General features: G+C 50.5%; 1 protein-coding gene across 6 annotated transcripts in view; it reads left to right on the forward strand.

Moving 5' to 3' along the window:
• Tg (thyroglobulin) overlaps nt 1–16,773 on the forward strand; it is a 182,412-nt gene that overhangs the window by 46,173 nt on the left and 119,466 nt on the right. For all 6 annotated transcript variants that reach the window (XM_040730650.1, XM_040730645.1, XM_040730647.1 and 3 more), the window contains exons 23-27: nt 1,485–1,601; nt 2,796–2,911; nt 5,368–5,476; nt 10,283–10,474; nt 14,747–14,914. In XM_040730650.1, coding sequence (XP_040586584.1) covers nt 1,485–1,601; nt 2,796–2,911; nt 5,368–5,476; nt 10,283–10,474; nt 14,747–14,914 — 702 coding nt within the window. The remainder of the gene's footprint in view (nt 1–1,484; nt 1,602–2,795; nt 2,912–5,367; nt 5,477–10,282; nt 10,475–14,746; nt 14,915–16,773) is intronic.

Genomic DNA, 16,773 nt, shown 5'->3' on the forward strand with positions numbered 1-16,773 from the left:
CAGGGACTGTTCATGGAGCATCTCCAAGCAGAGAGATAAATGGACTGTGCTTTCAGACTTTGTTAGAAATGGAAAGAGCTGTCAAGTTCAGTTTAATCTAGAACATGCACGTGTAGTCTCTATCAAGCTGGCCTTAGTGACACCAGAATGAGTCTGCTGTGGTGTTTGCTAGCCTGACACTTCTAGAGTGTGTACACTGCCATAAGGAATGGAAAAATAAGGAGAGAGGGGGGATTATGAGGAGCAAGGCCGAGTTTACGAACCTGGCAGCTTCAGTGATGAGTGCAGAAACTTAGAAGATGTTTTATTTCTTAATTTTCAAAAGTTTTCATACAAGTTTGTATTTTACATAAGCAAATACCTCTTTCTATCCCTTTTCTCGTTCTTGTCTCTTTCAATTAGTCCCTTTTGTTCGTCTATATGACAGTTCCACAGACCCCTTTGTTCTACATCAAAGCATCAGAAAGATTAAAGCTGTTGTTTCTCTATTAACACTTCAGTGTTTTTATGTTTTACATATAAAAACTGAGAAATGACAACTTAATGTCTCATCTACTTACATGTTTTACTGCTTCCTCATTAAAAACGTGGATGTATTGACCTGTGCAGACCAATGTAGATGCAAGAGTCCTTTGTAATGAATTGGATATCTATGCTAATGAGCACCTACATGCGGGTTTGAAATATGACTGAATATGCTAAGGGGTTATAAATAACTCCTGTGTGTTTTAATAGAGACCTGTGGCATAGGCACACTGGAGATTTTGTGGTTTGGAAGGCGATTCTCTTACCTTGGCTGTCACTCTCTTCCTTCTACCCTTGTGAGAAATGTGCCCCAAGTCATAGAGCTGCAGGGATTTGTCTTCTGTTCCTCCTCACTTGTCTAGTTCCTGAGCAGGTGGCTCTGTGAGTCCCACCAAGTGGATCTCAAGTGTGTTGACGGTCATTAGAGAAACAGATGTCAACCCATCGCTTCAGTAAATACACTCTGAAAAGTGTAGGAGGCACGTGACTCATCTCCAGATCTGCAAAACCTCATATGCACATGTTTGATTTGTCTTGCAAAAAATAGCTTACCTCACTTCAGGAAGAATTCGGAGTATTTTAGTGGAGGATTTTTCAGTGTAATCATCATGCAATGTAATTAGCATTCCAAGACAGGGAAAGAGATGACGAGTCAGGAAAAAGCATCAGTTAACGCTGAGAAAAGATGAGATGAAAAGTCCAAGGTAATGTGAGCTCTTCCCTTTGCTGCCCGAGAATAGGGTAGGAAGCAGAGACACAGCGAGTTATACTGCTGGGACTTGGATGTGAGGCCGCAGGCTGGAGCTCCTTCCAGTGGCCGTTGCTCCATGTGAGACAGTTACGTGACCAAGGGTGACATCTTGACCTTGATAGGTCTTTCTAGCCTGACCAAATAGTCATGTGCAAACGCCCTCAGCATGCTTGCAGGCTTGGACCTCACAGGTCTGCTTTATTTCCAGCAATACAGAAGTTTGAGAAAGTTCCAGAAGTGAAGGTGATCCTTGACTCCAGTTCTGCTGTGATAGTCAAGTCCAAAGTTCCTGGTACTGGCTCTCCACTGGTGCAGTGCTTGGCAGGTGAGTGAAAGGAGAGACAGGGAGAGACAGGGCAGACAGCGCCATTCACTATGATGAAAAAGTTCAATGAGTCAAGAACATTCTAGGCAACTTGATTTATTAAATGCTTGTGCAATTCCCACCTTCTCTGCTGTTTGTCTCATATCTACTGACTGCCAAGAGTTGTACTCGATGTTGGAGAATGGAAATGTAGCTACTTGTGTATCACCCCACACCTGCCTAATCTGTGTATTGAAGGTAGGAGTAACGACTTTTGTCCATTGAGCCTACCTCCCTAGTGTCATCTAGGAATTCTGTAACCACCCCACAGTGATCCCCAAGTACAGGTTAGAAGAAGGCTTTGGGAGTGTAAGTAGTTTGTTCAATGATATGACAAGTCTTAAATTCAAACCCAGGCTAGCAGATATGAAGGCAGCAGCTGTGACCACGGCCACGTACCTCTTTCAATGGCTTGGGTCAACATCTCTGTCTGGGCTAAGCTTATCCTCTTGTTTGTATTGCAACCATAATACAAAGGCAGGAAGCAGGGACCTAACATGGTGAACAGTGTCAAGGGGAAAGCTGAACAGACACAAGAAGGCAGCCCCAGGACAGCAGACTTGGTGGGTAACTTCTGGGGTCACCTGCCCCTGCAGGGGGTACTACAGGGTCACACCCTGTAGCACAGCCTGATTCGGAAAGACGAGGCAGCGGGCAGGAGAAAGGGGCATGTAGAGTTCTATGGAGTGAGGTGAGCAGAGAGGGCAAGGCCCTTTGCTGCCACCAGGAGACACTTTATCCAAGCAGGTGAAATCCAGTGCTCAAGGCTAGGGGACAGCAATAGACACAAGTTAGAGTGAGGCTACCGTGTCAGGGCTATCTGGCCAAATAGGGTCTGATAGAAAATGAGAGCAGGCTGTCTCATTCCGAGGTAGGCAGGATCTGCAGTTCTTGTGCTTGGATGTTCTCTGTGTGCGTGGGTGCGCATGTACGTGAGCGCGTGTGTGTGCGTGTGTGTACGTGTGTGTGCGTGTGCATGCATGTGTGTGTGCATGCACCTGCGTGCATGTGTGTGTGTGTGCATGTACGTGTGTGCGTGCGTGTGTGCGTGCGTGTGCGTGTGTGTGAATAGTGGGGCTGTGTACACGAGATGAGGGTGGGGGCAGGGTGAAGCATCGTCTGTGCCTGGAGATGACTCTCTCATGGCACTTGCAGATTGTGCAGACGATGAGGCCTGCAGCTTCCTCACGGTGTCCACAGTGGGCCCCCAGGTTTCCTGCGACTTCTATTCTTGGACAAGAGACAACTTTGCCTGCGTGGCTCTTGACCAGGTAAGCCGCAGCAGCTGTAGGCAGCTGTAGTCCTTTCCCGCGGTATGGGACGTGTGCATGTATTCCCACGGAGGCAGCGGTACTCCTTTTCTGCCACGCCAGATGTGCTCCTGTGTGCCCACAGTGCCTAAAGACGGTCAAAGTGATGAGTCTGGGAACTGCAGCAGTGGGCCAGAGAGACCGAGGAAGTGACAGCATCTGACCAATCAGGACAGTGCCTCAGGGTGGAGGACTCTCTCATCTGCCATTGCTTACCTCATCTGGCACTTGGGGCCTCCTGCTAAGAGGTTGTTGTCCAGAGCCCTAAATACCATCTGACCCCTGAGTTCTGGACACCAGCATTGCTTGCATTGTGGAAGTCAAGGGTGGCCAGGCATTGGTGGCACACGCCTTTAATCCCAGCACTCGGGAGGCAGAGGCAGGCAGATCTCAGTGAGTTCGAGACTAGCCTGATCTACAGAGCAAGTTCCAGGACAGGCTCCAAAACAATACAGAGAAACCCTGTCTCGAAAATAAAACAAAACAAAGCAGAAAGTCAAGGGTGCTTGTGCTTTGAAAATATAAAAAGGCTGGACATTCATCAGACCTACGTGAGACTGTTGTCTCTACAAGTGAAGGATGTTGGGAGACAGCAAGTTTCAGGTCTTACCATTGCCTTAGGGTACAAGGGCTTCCAGCCAAAACCAAGCTCCAGGACCCAGGGACCTCAGTGCCTGCTCTTGCAAGAGTCCACTCCACTATCCAGATTTGTCTGAGTCCTCTTAGAAAATGTTTACATGATGTAATCCCGTCTTAGTGTGTTGACACAGGGGGCCTTCTCCTCTTCCCAGACTCCCTCACGAGTTTTGCGTGTCTGCATCTGTTTAGTGTGTTGACACAGGGGGCCTTCTCCTCTTCCCAGACTCCCTCACGGGTTTTGCGTGTCTGCATGTGTTTAGTGTGGTAGCCAGCCCACAGTGTGGATGCGTATTGCCCACTTCAAGCGCTACCGGATTAGGACACCCGGGTGCCTGGTAGTTTTAAGACGTCACCTGCCCCGGGCACTGCACACACCCGTGTGTCAGAGTGTTCCTGAGGGCTGCCCCATCAGGTGCATGGAGAGGGCTCCCCGGAGTTCTGGCAGCCTGTATGATGTAGATGGAAGGCTGGCAGGACTCAGATTGAAACATGAGTCCCTCCCACTTGTTCTCGGCTATTTAGTGTCCTTTGGATCCTTCTGGTAACCCACACAGTAATACATGGCCATCTACCCGCATCACAGGAGACTATGAGGATGGAAGGAGGCTTGCAGGTGCATCACAGGGCAATCCCTGCTGTGAGCATCCGTACAATGGGTACCACAGCTCTCATCGGTTTCATGCCCCTCCCCCGGCTTCTAACTAGGCCAGCAGGAAATGTCACAGGAAGTCCTGTGGGGAGCGTGGTTAAGGCTCCTCCTCCCAGGATCTTGGGCCATCAGTGCTGTCCTAAAGCAGGGCTGGGGTTGCATGTTGGTTACATCTGTTTGGTCCACCTTGTCCCAGGCTGGAACCCATTCCTAACAGCTCTCAGAGCTTCTCTAGGTCTGTAGCTCCAATGCCTTTCAGATTTGGGAACCGCAGTGCAGGGGTTCAGTCTCCCAAGTCCAGACATCCATTTTGTGGTTCCTCCCAGTCAGGTACAAACAGAAGGGATAAAGGCTGTCTTTCACCACTCTGGGTCTCTACCTCAATCCTTTCGGGTCTCCACAGCCCCTTCTCTTCATGCTCTCCATGGCCCCTTCTCTTCGTCCTCCCCATGGCCCCTTCTCTTCATGCTCTCCATGGCCCTTCCCTCCCTCCTTCGGGGCCTTCTGTCTCTTCTCTTAGGAAAACATGAAGAAACAGTGCTTTCATGTAGCCCGTAGTTTAGTCTCTGCTCTCAAAAGTCTTCATGGGAAACTCCATGGCTGGTAAAATCCTAGAAACAAACCGGAGATGAGTATGGTCAGCTTTGTCCCACCCGCTCACCCGGTGGGACTGCTGGAAGAAAATCCGAAAAGAGATCCCAGGTGACCAAGAATGGCAGTCCTCTGACAGTCTGACTCATCTCCCCAAGCCTCGGAACCTGCCTGTGGACAGAACTGTGCACCGGCGAGGCCTCCCCTGAGCTGGCTCCTCCTGCCCATTCCCCAAATCACTGGAGAGAATTCCTGGTCTCCAGTTAGAGCCCCGCCCACATTCAGTTTCTCTGGGAAGCTCTTCCTGTGGAAACCATCACTGTCACCCCGTTGCATGCCTTCTGCAGCTGCCAACACAGTTGATGGGAGCTTACTGCTCCCACGTGTGCCCCTCTAGTAGGCCAGGAAGACTTAGTGCCACATGTCCTCGCCAACGTCCCTTGGAGGCCCTCCACAGAGAACTGTGCTAAATACGTAATTGCTTTGCTCTGAACCACGGGCAATTCTGGGTAATAACAGGGCCTTTTTCCACTCCCAGGACCAAGATGCTGCGGGCAGCTCGAAGGCAACTAGCTTCAGAAGCCTTAAGTGCCAGGTGAAAGTGAGGGCCAGCGGTGCAGATTCTCTGGCCGTGTATGCGAAGAAAGGTAGGCCTCTGGGGTGGGTGGCTGACGCCAGGGCTTCCCTTGGTGGCCTTTGGAGTGGTTTCCCCATGATGCATCAGTGAGGAGGAGACTGTCCCCTCCCCTCACGCTGTGCATTAGACCTGCTTTTCCCCATCCCGCCCGAAGCAGCCTCAGCCCACCCGCCTGCCCTTGGCAGACAGTGGCCTCTCAGCAGCTGCAAAGGGATTTCTGCACGAAGTTCATTTGAGCCATCAGTTCTGGTCGCTATCCCAGTGCTGGGCTTCTGAACCATATAACGCAGGAGCCCAGGGGCCTATGATAGCTCAGATGCAATCAGACATGCACCCCACTCAGCCTGGCCTATGTGCCGTGTATGCCAAGACCTTGATCCTGCCTATGTCTGCCATTCCAGCAGGTCCCAGCAGCTCCATGCAGCCATGCCTCCGGGACCTTCTGACTCCTCTCTCTCTTTTTGTCTCCTGAGCCAGACCACACCCCCATCCACATCTAGCCCTGAAAGGGCTTTCTTTTCCACCTCTATGCTCCTGGGACCGCTCTATGATAGCAGTGTGCGTGTGTGTCAATTGGGAGATGGCAGATGCCGAGGCTGTGGAAATCAAGGTCTTAAAAGGGGCGATGCTGTCCCGTGTGACTACACACTGACTGACTCCCGTCTCCTCCCGCCTTATATTCCTCTCTAGTGCTGGGATTAAAGGTGTGCACCACCATCGCCCAGCCTCTATGGCTGACTAGTGTGGCTGCTGGGACTAAAGGTGTGTGCAACTGTGTGGCTGACTGTTGTGTCTAGCTTTGCAGTCTGATCTTCAGGCAAGCTTTATTTGTTAGATCATAAACAAAATATCAAAACTTATCCCCTAGAGTATGAGGCAGCATGGGTGCTACAGAGGGTTGTACATACGACAGGGATCTTTCTACCTCCCACCACACTGTGGCTACATATGTACTTGCATGTACTGTTAAAATGATTGGTTCTTAATCTTCAGTAAGAAATTTCATTGGAGCGTCCTAAATGCTTATCTGTTCTCATCTACCTTACTATTGCTGTGAAAAATACACATGACTGAAGCAACAAAAAAAGATCTCAAGGTCTGTTTTTAATTTAATGTTTGCTAATGGAAATGGTATTTCTTTGTTGTTACTGTTTTGGTTTTCCTTTTATCGAAAATAGATTCTTTTCTCATATAACATAGTACTTTATTTTATTATTATCCCTTGGAAGTCTGTCTGTTTTCTAGTGAGAGACAGAAAGGGGGTAGATCTGGGTGGGAGGGGAGGTGGGGATATATGGATCTCAATAACTCTCCAAGGTCCAGAACCACATGAGTAGCAAGAAATATTCTACTACATATCACACATCTTATTTTCCGTGTGCCTTCTCTTTTGCCTTATGAAAACTTGAAGAAAGGCCTCAGGGACACAGACTTTCTTTAGTACATGGTGTGTCTTTAAAAATGGCTTTCTATCTATCTATCTATCTATCTATCTATCTATCTATCTATCTATCTATCTACCTATCTATCTATCTACCTACCTAACATATCTGTGTGTGCGTGTGTGTGTGTGTGTGGGGAGCGTGCATGCGTGTGTGTGCGCGTGTATGTGTATGTTCACACGTGTGTGCACGTGTGTGCATGTGTGTCTGTCTGTCTGTCTGTGTGTGCACATGTGTGTGTGTGTTGGTACATACATGCCACAGCACGCACAGTCAGAGAACAACTGAAAAAGACATTTTCCTCTTCCACCACATGGGCTCTAGAGATCAAATTCAGGCTGTCAGCTGAGCTCTACGAACTGAGCCATCTTGCCATCCCTTTCAGTCTCTCTGTCAGTCCCTGAAGAGCTGAGCTGGGGCCTCAGCATTCCCAAAGCAACACGCGCATCCCAGGGAGAAAGTCTGGGCCCCTAGGAGTGTGTGAGGGATGAGCAGCAAATGTCTCAAGTCTTCCGTGACCTGCACACTCTGTCCCACCTTGACTGCTTCCTGCTCCTCATCTCCAGGGTCAGTGGAGAACCAGCAGTATGCAGCTGGGTTCTGGGGCTAGTGGCTCCTTCCACTGCCCTGCACTGAAGCTCTCCAGTGGTTCTGAGAGGCAGGATTTCTGACTTCTGTGTCTTATTTCTGTCTTGGAGACAGCCAAGTGGACTGAACCTCCACAGTGCTGGCTGTTTGATCTCTGGAATCTTCCCAGACATTCTAGGCTTTAGTGTTTGTAGCAGTGAAATAGGGTCCTGTGTGGATCTGGGTGTCCAATAGGAGTCCTGTATGGATCTGGGTGTCCTGTGGAAGCCCCTGATACCACTCTAAACCCCGCTTAGCAACGACTGGAAGAGTAAGAAGTCTGCAACTACTTTCTTCTCATGAGGTTTTCTGTCGGGTGAGGACCAGGAGACAGCTAATGGAGGCACCATCTGGGACATGAGGGTTGGAGGGGAGTGAGGTGGGTCCTCTGAGGACTGCAGCTGTAGGCAGATGGACTAGGCCCTGAAGCCCCAGTCTTGATCTGGAAACAGCTAGTGTTAGATGCCAAGGCCCCAGCCTCAGGTGACCCTACACCACCCTCCAACTCCCACAGGGACAAGTGCAGTGTTTGCTCCCTCACATCCCTGTCCCAGTGGGGCAGAGTGTATGTGGGGTAACAGAGTCTCCTGGTGTTGGATTTCTCTGATCTACAGCCAGGACTGCTAAGACTTCCTCCTAGATGTGCAATTGTTTCTACCATCCACTTTCAAGCACAACAAAACTTAGGGATTGTTTTAACCCAACAATAGAAGCCAAAACAAATAAAGTAACCCCAGCTAAAAATGCCCCTTGAAAACTGTCATTAGGCCTTTTAGCACACTTAAAAATACAATTGCACTTTCGTTTGTTGTCTTATGCCTCCTCCTGTCTCCTGGAAGTTTATATTTGGATGACAGGGGAAAGTGAGAACCTCTTTGCTGCCAAACTAAACCAAGGGCAGAAATTGGCTTGTTGCTTTATTTGGCTCTCTGTCTGTGTAAAGCCAAGATGTGTTCCAATTGTACTGGAAGAGGAAGGAGGCTGGACTCAGCCTTCCATGCTTTCTTCATCTCTGATCTATTTCCCATTTGTACTTTAAGCTCAGTCCTTTTTTCCAACATGCTAATCATATGTCATAGTTTCTAAACAGTCTTCACTCCGTAAGGGCGATCATGTCCAGTTCCACCCCTCACCCTAAGTCACGTGTGCAATGGGAGCAGAACGGAAGCCTGGGGTAGGGGAGGAAGGAAGCGTCAGAGACTCCTAGCTTCTTGAGATGCCCAGCATCACCTGCTCTCCTTACCCAGCTGAGGCGTGTGGTCCTGGACCCTGTGAGAGGAGCATGTGATCCTTCGCATCATAAGAAACCAATGTTGGGAAGCTCCTGTGTGGTGGGCTAGCCCAGCCCCCAACCAAAAGAGGAGATCTGGAAAGGGGAAGCATCCAGGCGAAACATCCATCACATGTGCACACCGGAACCAGCCCCACTGTTGAGGACGTGACAGCCACGCAGGGCACACAGCCGTGGCGTGTCCTTAACTCCTCACTAGGCATCACAGGACGAAAGGGCTTTAGAGGCTGTCTCCTCAAAATAACATGAACACAAGAACAAGGCTATACCTACACACACACACACACACACACACACACACACACACACACACACAGTGTTTGTAGATTGGAACTCTAAGGGGGACTAGAATCAGGAACAGGCAAACCCCAGAGCAAACCACTTCTAACCAGAGGGGTTAGCAGAGAGAATATGACCCTGATGAGCTCCCTAGAAACAGCTGTTGTGGACAGTATAGAAAGCTACTTGGAGAGCAGGTGTCAGCAGGTGCTGAGTGATGGTGGGTCACACAGGGAAGGGCCATATGTCAGTGACTTTGGAAGGAAGAGCCGAAGACAGGCCGAAAGCAAGAGGCTAGACCCCTTAGCTCTGCAACTGCCTCACGTACTCTAAATCCCTCCGCTGATGCTTGACATAGCAAGATGGCATAACTGGCATCCGATGCCTGCCACTGCCACGCACCCAGGCTTACCTGTATCGCACCCATGGAGCGGTAAGCACGGGATGAGATGGAATAGGGTGCAGACAGGGCATGGTTGTCACGTGGGAATGATCCCAGGGACAGCACACGCAGTTTCCTAGGCGTGCTGACACTCACGGGTGTGATGTGCGCGGTCCAGGTAAACGGCTGTGAGGTCCCTGTGTGTCAGCCATATCCTCCCTCTGCCCACACAAGTACAGAGGCTTCGTGCCCCCAGGGAGCCCTGTCTGGGTCCCACACTGTCCCCACACTCAGCAGGCTTGACTGATGTTCCGCAGCGCGGCTCAGCCCCACAGGCTTTGATGGCTTTACAGCCCGTTTCTGCCTTCCCTTGCTTTTGTTCCATTTTAAAACTGAGTTACACATTTTCCCCACTCCCTCCCCTTCCACTTTCCTCCTGCCCCTCCACACGCCTCATATACTCAAGAGATCTTGTCTTTTTTCCCCCTTCCTAGGCGAATCCATGTTTGTCTCTCTTAGGGTCCTCTTTGTTGCCTAGGTTCTCTGGGGCTGTGGATTGTAGACTGGTTATCCTTTGCTTTCTGTCTGATACCCACTTATGAGTGAGTACATACTATATTAGTCTTTCTGGGTCTGGGTTACCTCACTCAGGATGGCCTTTTCTAGTTCTGTCCGTTTGCCTACAGATTTCAAGATGGGCATTGCTTTTTACCACTGAGTAGTACTCCATCGTGTAAATGCACATTTTCTTTATCCGTTCTTCAACTGAGGGTCACTTTTCCTGCCTTTCTTCAGGCCACACATCCACTGCCACTTCTCAGAAGAGCTTCGAACCAACAGGCTTTCAAAACGTGCTCTCCGGGCTGTACAGCCCTGTCGTGTTCACAGCCTCGGGAACTACCCTGACAGATGCACACCTCTTCTGCCTGCTTGCCTGTGACCGTGACTCCTGCTGTGACGGCTTCATCCTCGCACAGGTCCAAGCAGGTATGGCCAGCTGGAGGACTGGCCCTGACCAGGGGTATCGGGAACTCAAAAACCACAGTGTGGAGCCTGGCATTTGCATTTGTAAGCATGATGTCACCACTAGCCTGGCATTTGCATTCATAAGCATGATGTCACCATGCCCAAATGGAAGGCTATAGTCACACACAAAGTCAGGTGCAAACCCTGGCCTCTTCCCGACGTTATAGACTGTGCCAACACTTCCTGTTTTTAACCCTGGTTTATCCTTTATGCTTGTCTTCAATTTTATAAACAAAAACAGAGGCCTCCAGTGTTGACGTAATTTGCTCTGTGTTGTACAGCTTCTCAGGGGACAGGGTGGTATTGACTCAGGTGTCTCCTTCCCAGCATCTTCCTGTCCCCTGGGAAGACTGGCAAGGTCACTTTTGGTCAAAGTGCCCTAGCTCACCCCTCTGCTCCCGGTGACTATGTTGTTAAGCAACCGAAGGCATCTCTCCCCTTGGTCATCTTCAATGCTTCCTTGGCAGTGGGTGTCCCTTCCTTTTTACAGAAGAAAACCTATGCACTGAGTAGTGACCTTATGGTTAGGAAGGGACGTTGGAGTTGTGATGTAAGGCGGGTGAGATCGTAGGGATTCGGTGGCCTTCTGGGGAAGTCGAGGCTGGGCTGCTCTCTGGAAGGTAAACAGCATGTAGATGAGGTAAGAAGACCAGGGTGATGCTAGCGTAGGATTTACTGAGTGTTAGGCTACAGGCTGGCAGACACCGTCTGGTTTGAAGACCACTGGCAGAGTCTGGGTCTCAGTAATCAGGTCAGCTTGGTGAGTGGACGCCGGAAGCTCACGGCACGCCCCCTGTCCTTTTCTCCCTGAAGAATGTATGGAGAGAGAATGGTACAAGTGGTCGTTACTGAGTTCTGAAAGAAAAGTAACTACAACTTTTCAAACCTATAGTGCTTTGTTCTATCCGGGGAAGAAATGAAGATTTCCTTAGGGTCTAGAATAGAGTGTATACTGTGACATGGGACGGGACACTTTAAAGAGTGGTGGGGGTCCTGGGCAGAGGAAGAAGGAGGCGTCAGAAGTCAGGTTGTGATGAAGAGAAGAAACCTCAAGTTAGCTGCTATCCCCAGAGCAGGGAGACAAGCATGATGTATCCTCGCTTAAGGAGCAGGACTGAGAGGTTGCAAGGGGGCCTTTTCAGCTTCACTAACAAGTGTTTTCATCTTGAGAACACCGGGAGCCCTGGGAGGTTTCCTGCCCAGGGTCATGGCCACATTTGCATTTGAAGCTGCTACTCTGGAGTGTAGAGAAGGTGACAGATGGGGTTTCACCTGGGTGTGGAGCACGTAGAGAAGGTGAGAAGCCACACAAAAGACCAAGTGGCCCAGATTGGGTGGTGACAGAGGGGTGAGGATGAGGACTCTGGTTACAGTTGGTGACCAAGAAAGGGTGTGTGGCTGGCTCATCTGGTGGGAGGCTGCTCTGCAGTAAGTGATGGAGAGCAGAGACACCAGGTTCCGAGGGAAACTCAGAGAGCTCAGGGCTCCACCTGGGCGCAACGTAGCTCATCTTGGATGTAAAGTTCCAGGTGGACTGGACGGAGGGTGGGAGCCACTGGGTAAACAGTGGTGTCAGAAAGGTCTAGTGGGCAGAAGACGAGACCACCACGGAAGCGGCAGCGGCAGCAGCGCCTGGGAGCATCAGAAGCGATGGGACGAGGCCTGGGGCTGCTGCACCGTTGTGAGAACGCTTGCCATGTGTGCATAAGGCTCTGGGTCCCATCTCCAGCACCAAACGCAGCTAGCTTGGGGGTGCACACCCGTCTATCCCACTACTCAGGCGGGAGGGAGACCCGAAGTTCAAGGTCATTTAGTTAGGGGGCTGCCTAGGATACATCAGACTCTGTCTTATTTTTAGTTTAGTTTTTTTTTTTTTTTTGTATTTACAAGACAGGGTTTCTCTGCCTCCCGAGTGCTGGGATTAAAGGCGTGCACCACCACTGCCCGGCTATTTTTAGTGTTTTATTTAATGTTTTTATTATGTGTACAGTGTTCTGTATGCATGTATCCCCACAGGCCAGAAGAGGGCACAATATCTCACTAGGCATGGTTGTGAGCCATCACGTGGTTGCTGGGAATTGAACTCAGGACCTCTGGAAGACCAGCCAGTGAGCCATATCTCAGCCCTATTTTTATTTTTATTTTTATTTTTAATAAAAGAAGGTTTGAGTGCAGATGAGAATTCTGGGGAGACAGAAGGTGATGGGTGAGAAAATGTGTCAGACCCCAGTGAGTACCCTAAAGAAAGGTAGAGCCGCTAGGCAGGGAGGAAGAGACCTGAGCTTCTAAAGGTAAACACGTGAGGGAGGGTAGGGCGTGGGGGAGACTTGACAGTCCCTCGTGCTGCTCACAGCTCCAGGAGACAATCATCGGAAGGTGCCCAGCTGAGCTCACGGCGGCCAGTAGTGGTAAGAAGGAAACCGCTTGGTTTTTGTTGTTTCCACTGGAAACAGGGTCTTGCTCATCTCAAGTCGGATCTTACTAAGTAGCTGAGGATGGCTTTGAACTGACCTTCCTCTTCCACCTTATCAGTGTTGGTGTATGGTACTGAGGATTGACCCCGGGGCTTGTGCGGACAAAAGCAAGCACCCTACTAACGACGCCAGGCCCTCAGGCGCAGAACGGGACCACTAGGTTGAAACGATGGTTAGAACAGCTTGGTTCCTAACTGTCCTTCAGCCCTATGGTTATACTGTGTGGGTTCATGTTAGGGTTTACAGGGGCAAATAATTAAGTGCCCCCCCACCCCACACTTCTTTCTGCATACCCATGCTTAGAAAGTCTGTCTCCAGAGGCAGGATGCCTCCTTGAACTAAACCTATCTTCCGTGGGCGCCGCTGTCTCTGCAGATGCTGTGTTACTCACCAGACCACATGACCCTCCGGTGTGGAAACCCTGACTTCACTTTCCCTAGGATCATATATGAAGGTTCATTTTGTTCCATGGGTTAGCGAGCCTTCCAAGCCCTGTTTTCCATGACACCGTGGTTGGCAGCCTGCTTGCTGTCCCCACCCCTACCCTCAAATACAGGGCCCAGAATTGGGACCCTTGGGACATGCCTAAACCTTCCAGGCTGTCCTTCCAGACTCATCCGGTTCTGTGGGTGGTTGGCAGTTTTAATTTAGAGGGCTTTGGCTAGACCCGCTGTGGTCTGGAGACAGAATCCTGCTACATCCTCTACCACAGCCTGCAAAAGTCATGTAGCTTTTTTTTAAATCCCTCCTTTCCCCCTCCTCTCCTAACCACGCCCCACAAAAGCTGCCAGCTGCCTCCAGCCGTCCCCTGTGGAGTGGATGGCTGGGTTTTCAGTAGGGAGCAGTCAGTGACAACGAATGAGGCTCTGAGCCTGCCCTGAAGGGGAGGCTGCCAGGAAGAGGAGCTCAGGGGACTCCCCTTGTGACCTGGTGTTTATGCAAGTGTGTGACACTGACACCGGAGGGTGTGACAGCAAGTGACCGGTCCCTGCCACAGGGACACGCAGTGCTAGTAGAGGAAGCTGTATGGTTTCCTTTTGACCTGAGCATCAGGGGGCAAGGGCACCAGCCTCTGCATTAAGACATTACCTCTCTCTTTATCTCTGTCTCTGTCTCCTCTCCTTCCCTCCCCCTTTCTCTCTCTTTTTCTTCCTCTCCCCTCCCTTTCCCTTCCCCCTTTCTCTTTCTCCCTCTCTCCTCTTCCCCCTCCTCTCTCTGTCTCTCTCTGTCTCTCTGTCTCTCTCTGTCTCTGTCTCTCTGTGTGTGTGTCTCTGTCCGTGTCTCACTCTGTGTCTGTGTCTGTCTCTGTGTCTGTCTCTCTCTCTCTCTCCATCACAGTCTACTCCTCGATGGGGCTCCTCCTGCCTCAACCCTTTCACTTTTGCTCAGACACGAGGGAAGAAAAACAAAACACTTCTCCTTTTGCTCTGTCTCAGTTTCCTCCTCCGTGAAATGGGGGCATCTAATGAGGTCAGTGACTCTTGGGTCTGGCTCTACCACAGACTCTTCTGTGTGCTCCTTGTAAACACTGACTCTCCAGGACCATCTCAACCCCCACATGACCCCACGATGACGTCCACAGCTGGCACACGCTCCCATTCAGTGTGTCAGTGCCGCACATGGGGACCTCCGAGGCCATCTTTGGAAAGGGATTTGAAAGACGGCTCTGGTACCCCAGTGTGCCTGTCCTGTCCAGGTCAGAGCTCAGGAGCGATGCAGGACCCTGATGGTCTCCTTCACACTGCCTCTCTCCTGACAGGGCCCACCATCTGTGGACTTCTCAGTTCTCCCGACGTTCTGGTTTGCCACGTCAGTGACTGGAGGGATGACTCTGATACTCAGGCCAATGCTACATGTGCTGGGGTAACATATGACCAGGGGACCCGCCAGATGGCCTTGATGCTGGGAGGCCAACAGTTCCTGCAGGGTAAGCCTCTGCTTCTCACCGTATTTCTAAGTTCCCTTTCCCACCAGCGGAGACTTTGCTAACTTCTTAGGTACAGTTCTGCGTCCTGAGACCTCATACCCCTCTCCAGCTACAAAACTCCCAGGACGTTCCCTCCTCACACGGGCAGCTCATCCTCCAGGCTACGTAGGATCCATTTATAATCCAGAAGGAAATGGCATCCGTGATATTGCACAGAAAATTGTTGGCTGAGTTCAGTGATATCCCAGCAGAAAACGTTCCGTTCATTTAGCTCTCAAATCTGCAGGTTAGTGCGAGCTAAGGTCCCTCGGGAATCTAGCATGCCTGCCTGCTGGCTAACCATCCCTGGGCCAACTGCGGGGCCAGACCTGCTCCTGCTGGCTTTGTCCTCCTCGGGATGAGTGTATTCTTTTCCTGCAGGTGGCAGAAGCAGGACAGGATAAGGGAGCCCAGCACGGCCTCTGGGAGTCCAGACACACTCATCTCTGCCTTATTCTGGTTCATAAACAAACCGCATGGGGAAACCAGAAGCCGAAAGACAGGAAACAGTGTTCCTTTAGTGGGAGGTGTTGCAGTCTCATGTAAAATATCTGAAGATAAGTGAGAGCAGAGGACTACAGTGAGCTGAGGTGGGCGTTCTCCCTGGGAAGTTAAGAGCCTTGGTGTGATATCTAATGCTTGCCCTGCTAATCACATGAGTGCAGGGACAGGCCTGTTACGGGCCGGATGTGCAGTAAGCAGAAAGAACCGCCCAGAGTGGGATATCACCCTCCCCTAGGTTGCTAAAGCATTTCATACTATTCTGTAAGATGTGTAAATGTCAGAGATAGCAGGCCAGGCCCCCAGTCCACAGGGACAGCTGCTGAGTTGCCGAGGGCTCCCTGTGCCAGCCAGACCTCCTTTCTGCCTTCTTGTGTGGCTACCTCTCTTAGCAGGCCCGGGAGAGAGAAAATGGCTTCCTTTTGTGTCCTAACTGGCCCTGCCCAAGAGGCTCAGGAATCTGATTTCTGAGACAGTTCCAATAATGTTTAAAACTGTTGCTGGGAAAAGGGGGGGGCATTGGTGGCACACACCTTTAATCCAGCACTCGGGAAGCAGAGGCAGGTGGATCCTTGTGAGCCCAAGATCAACCTGGTCTATAGAGTTCCAGGACAACACCCTCAAAGCAATACAGAGAAACCCTGTCTCGAAAAACAAACCAACAAAACAAAACCAAAAAGCTGTTGCTGGAAGAGCGGATAGCAATATCATAGTAACAAGATGCTTCACCGGACCGTGAGGCCAGGCAGCAGCAAGGGTGAGACTTGCACATGTGCAGAGGTTCAAGGGATACACTGCCTTGGGAGTGTGCCCATCTTACAGAGGAAGGGAAGTGGGCACGTGGGTGTGAGGCCACTCCCTAAGGAGGCTTTTCCTGAACCAGCCTCCTGGTGTCTCAGCCACCCCAATACTGGCAGGCACACATGGAGAACTTTGGATGATATTATGTCATTTTTTAACTCATGCTGATACCAAGGCCAATATATAATGTATGTTGTTTTGGAGAATTGCATGTGCCTTGATAATCCTTGGACTCGTGACCCTAGAATCCAGTGTAGAAAACACACAGGCTGTCTGGATGGCACACCCAACCAAAGTCTGGAAGTTCACACGCCGGAATCTGGCAGAGCTCCAGGAAGCCTAGGTAGCTTCTTTTGGGGTAAACAGAATCAAACAGCTTATTTGTGGGATGGCTGCCTCACAGATGGTTCCCATTACTCGGACAGGCGCCCAGGGTGAAACGGGCATTTCAGGAAAGGCATGTGACGAACTGGCAGCCGTAAGTCAGTGAGCCACTTAAACCATGACATGTGCTTGGT

This window comes from Mesocricetus auratus, unplaced genomic scaffold, assembly GCF_017639785.1.
Source record: "Mesocricetus auratus isolate SY011 unplaced genomic scaffold, BCM_Maur_2.0 Super-Scaffold_100023, whole genome shotgun sequence".
Taxonomy (NCBI): Eukaryota; Metazoa; Chordata; class Mammalia; order Rodentia; family Cricetidae; genus Mesocricetus; species Mesocricetus auratus.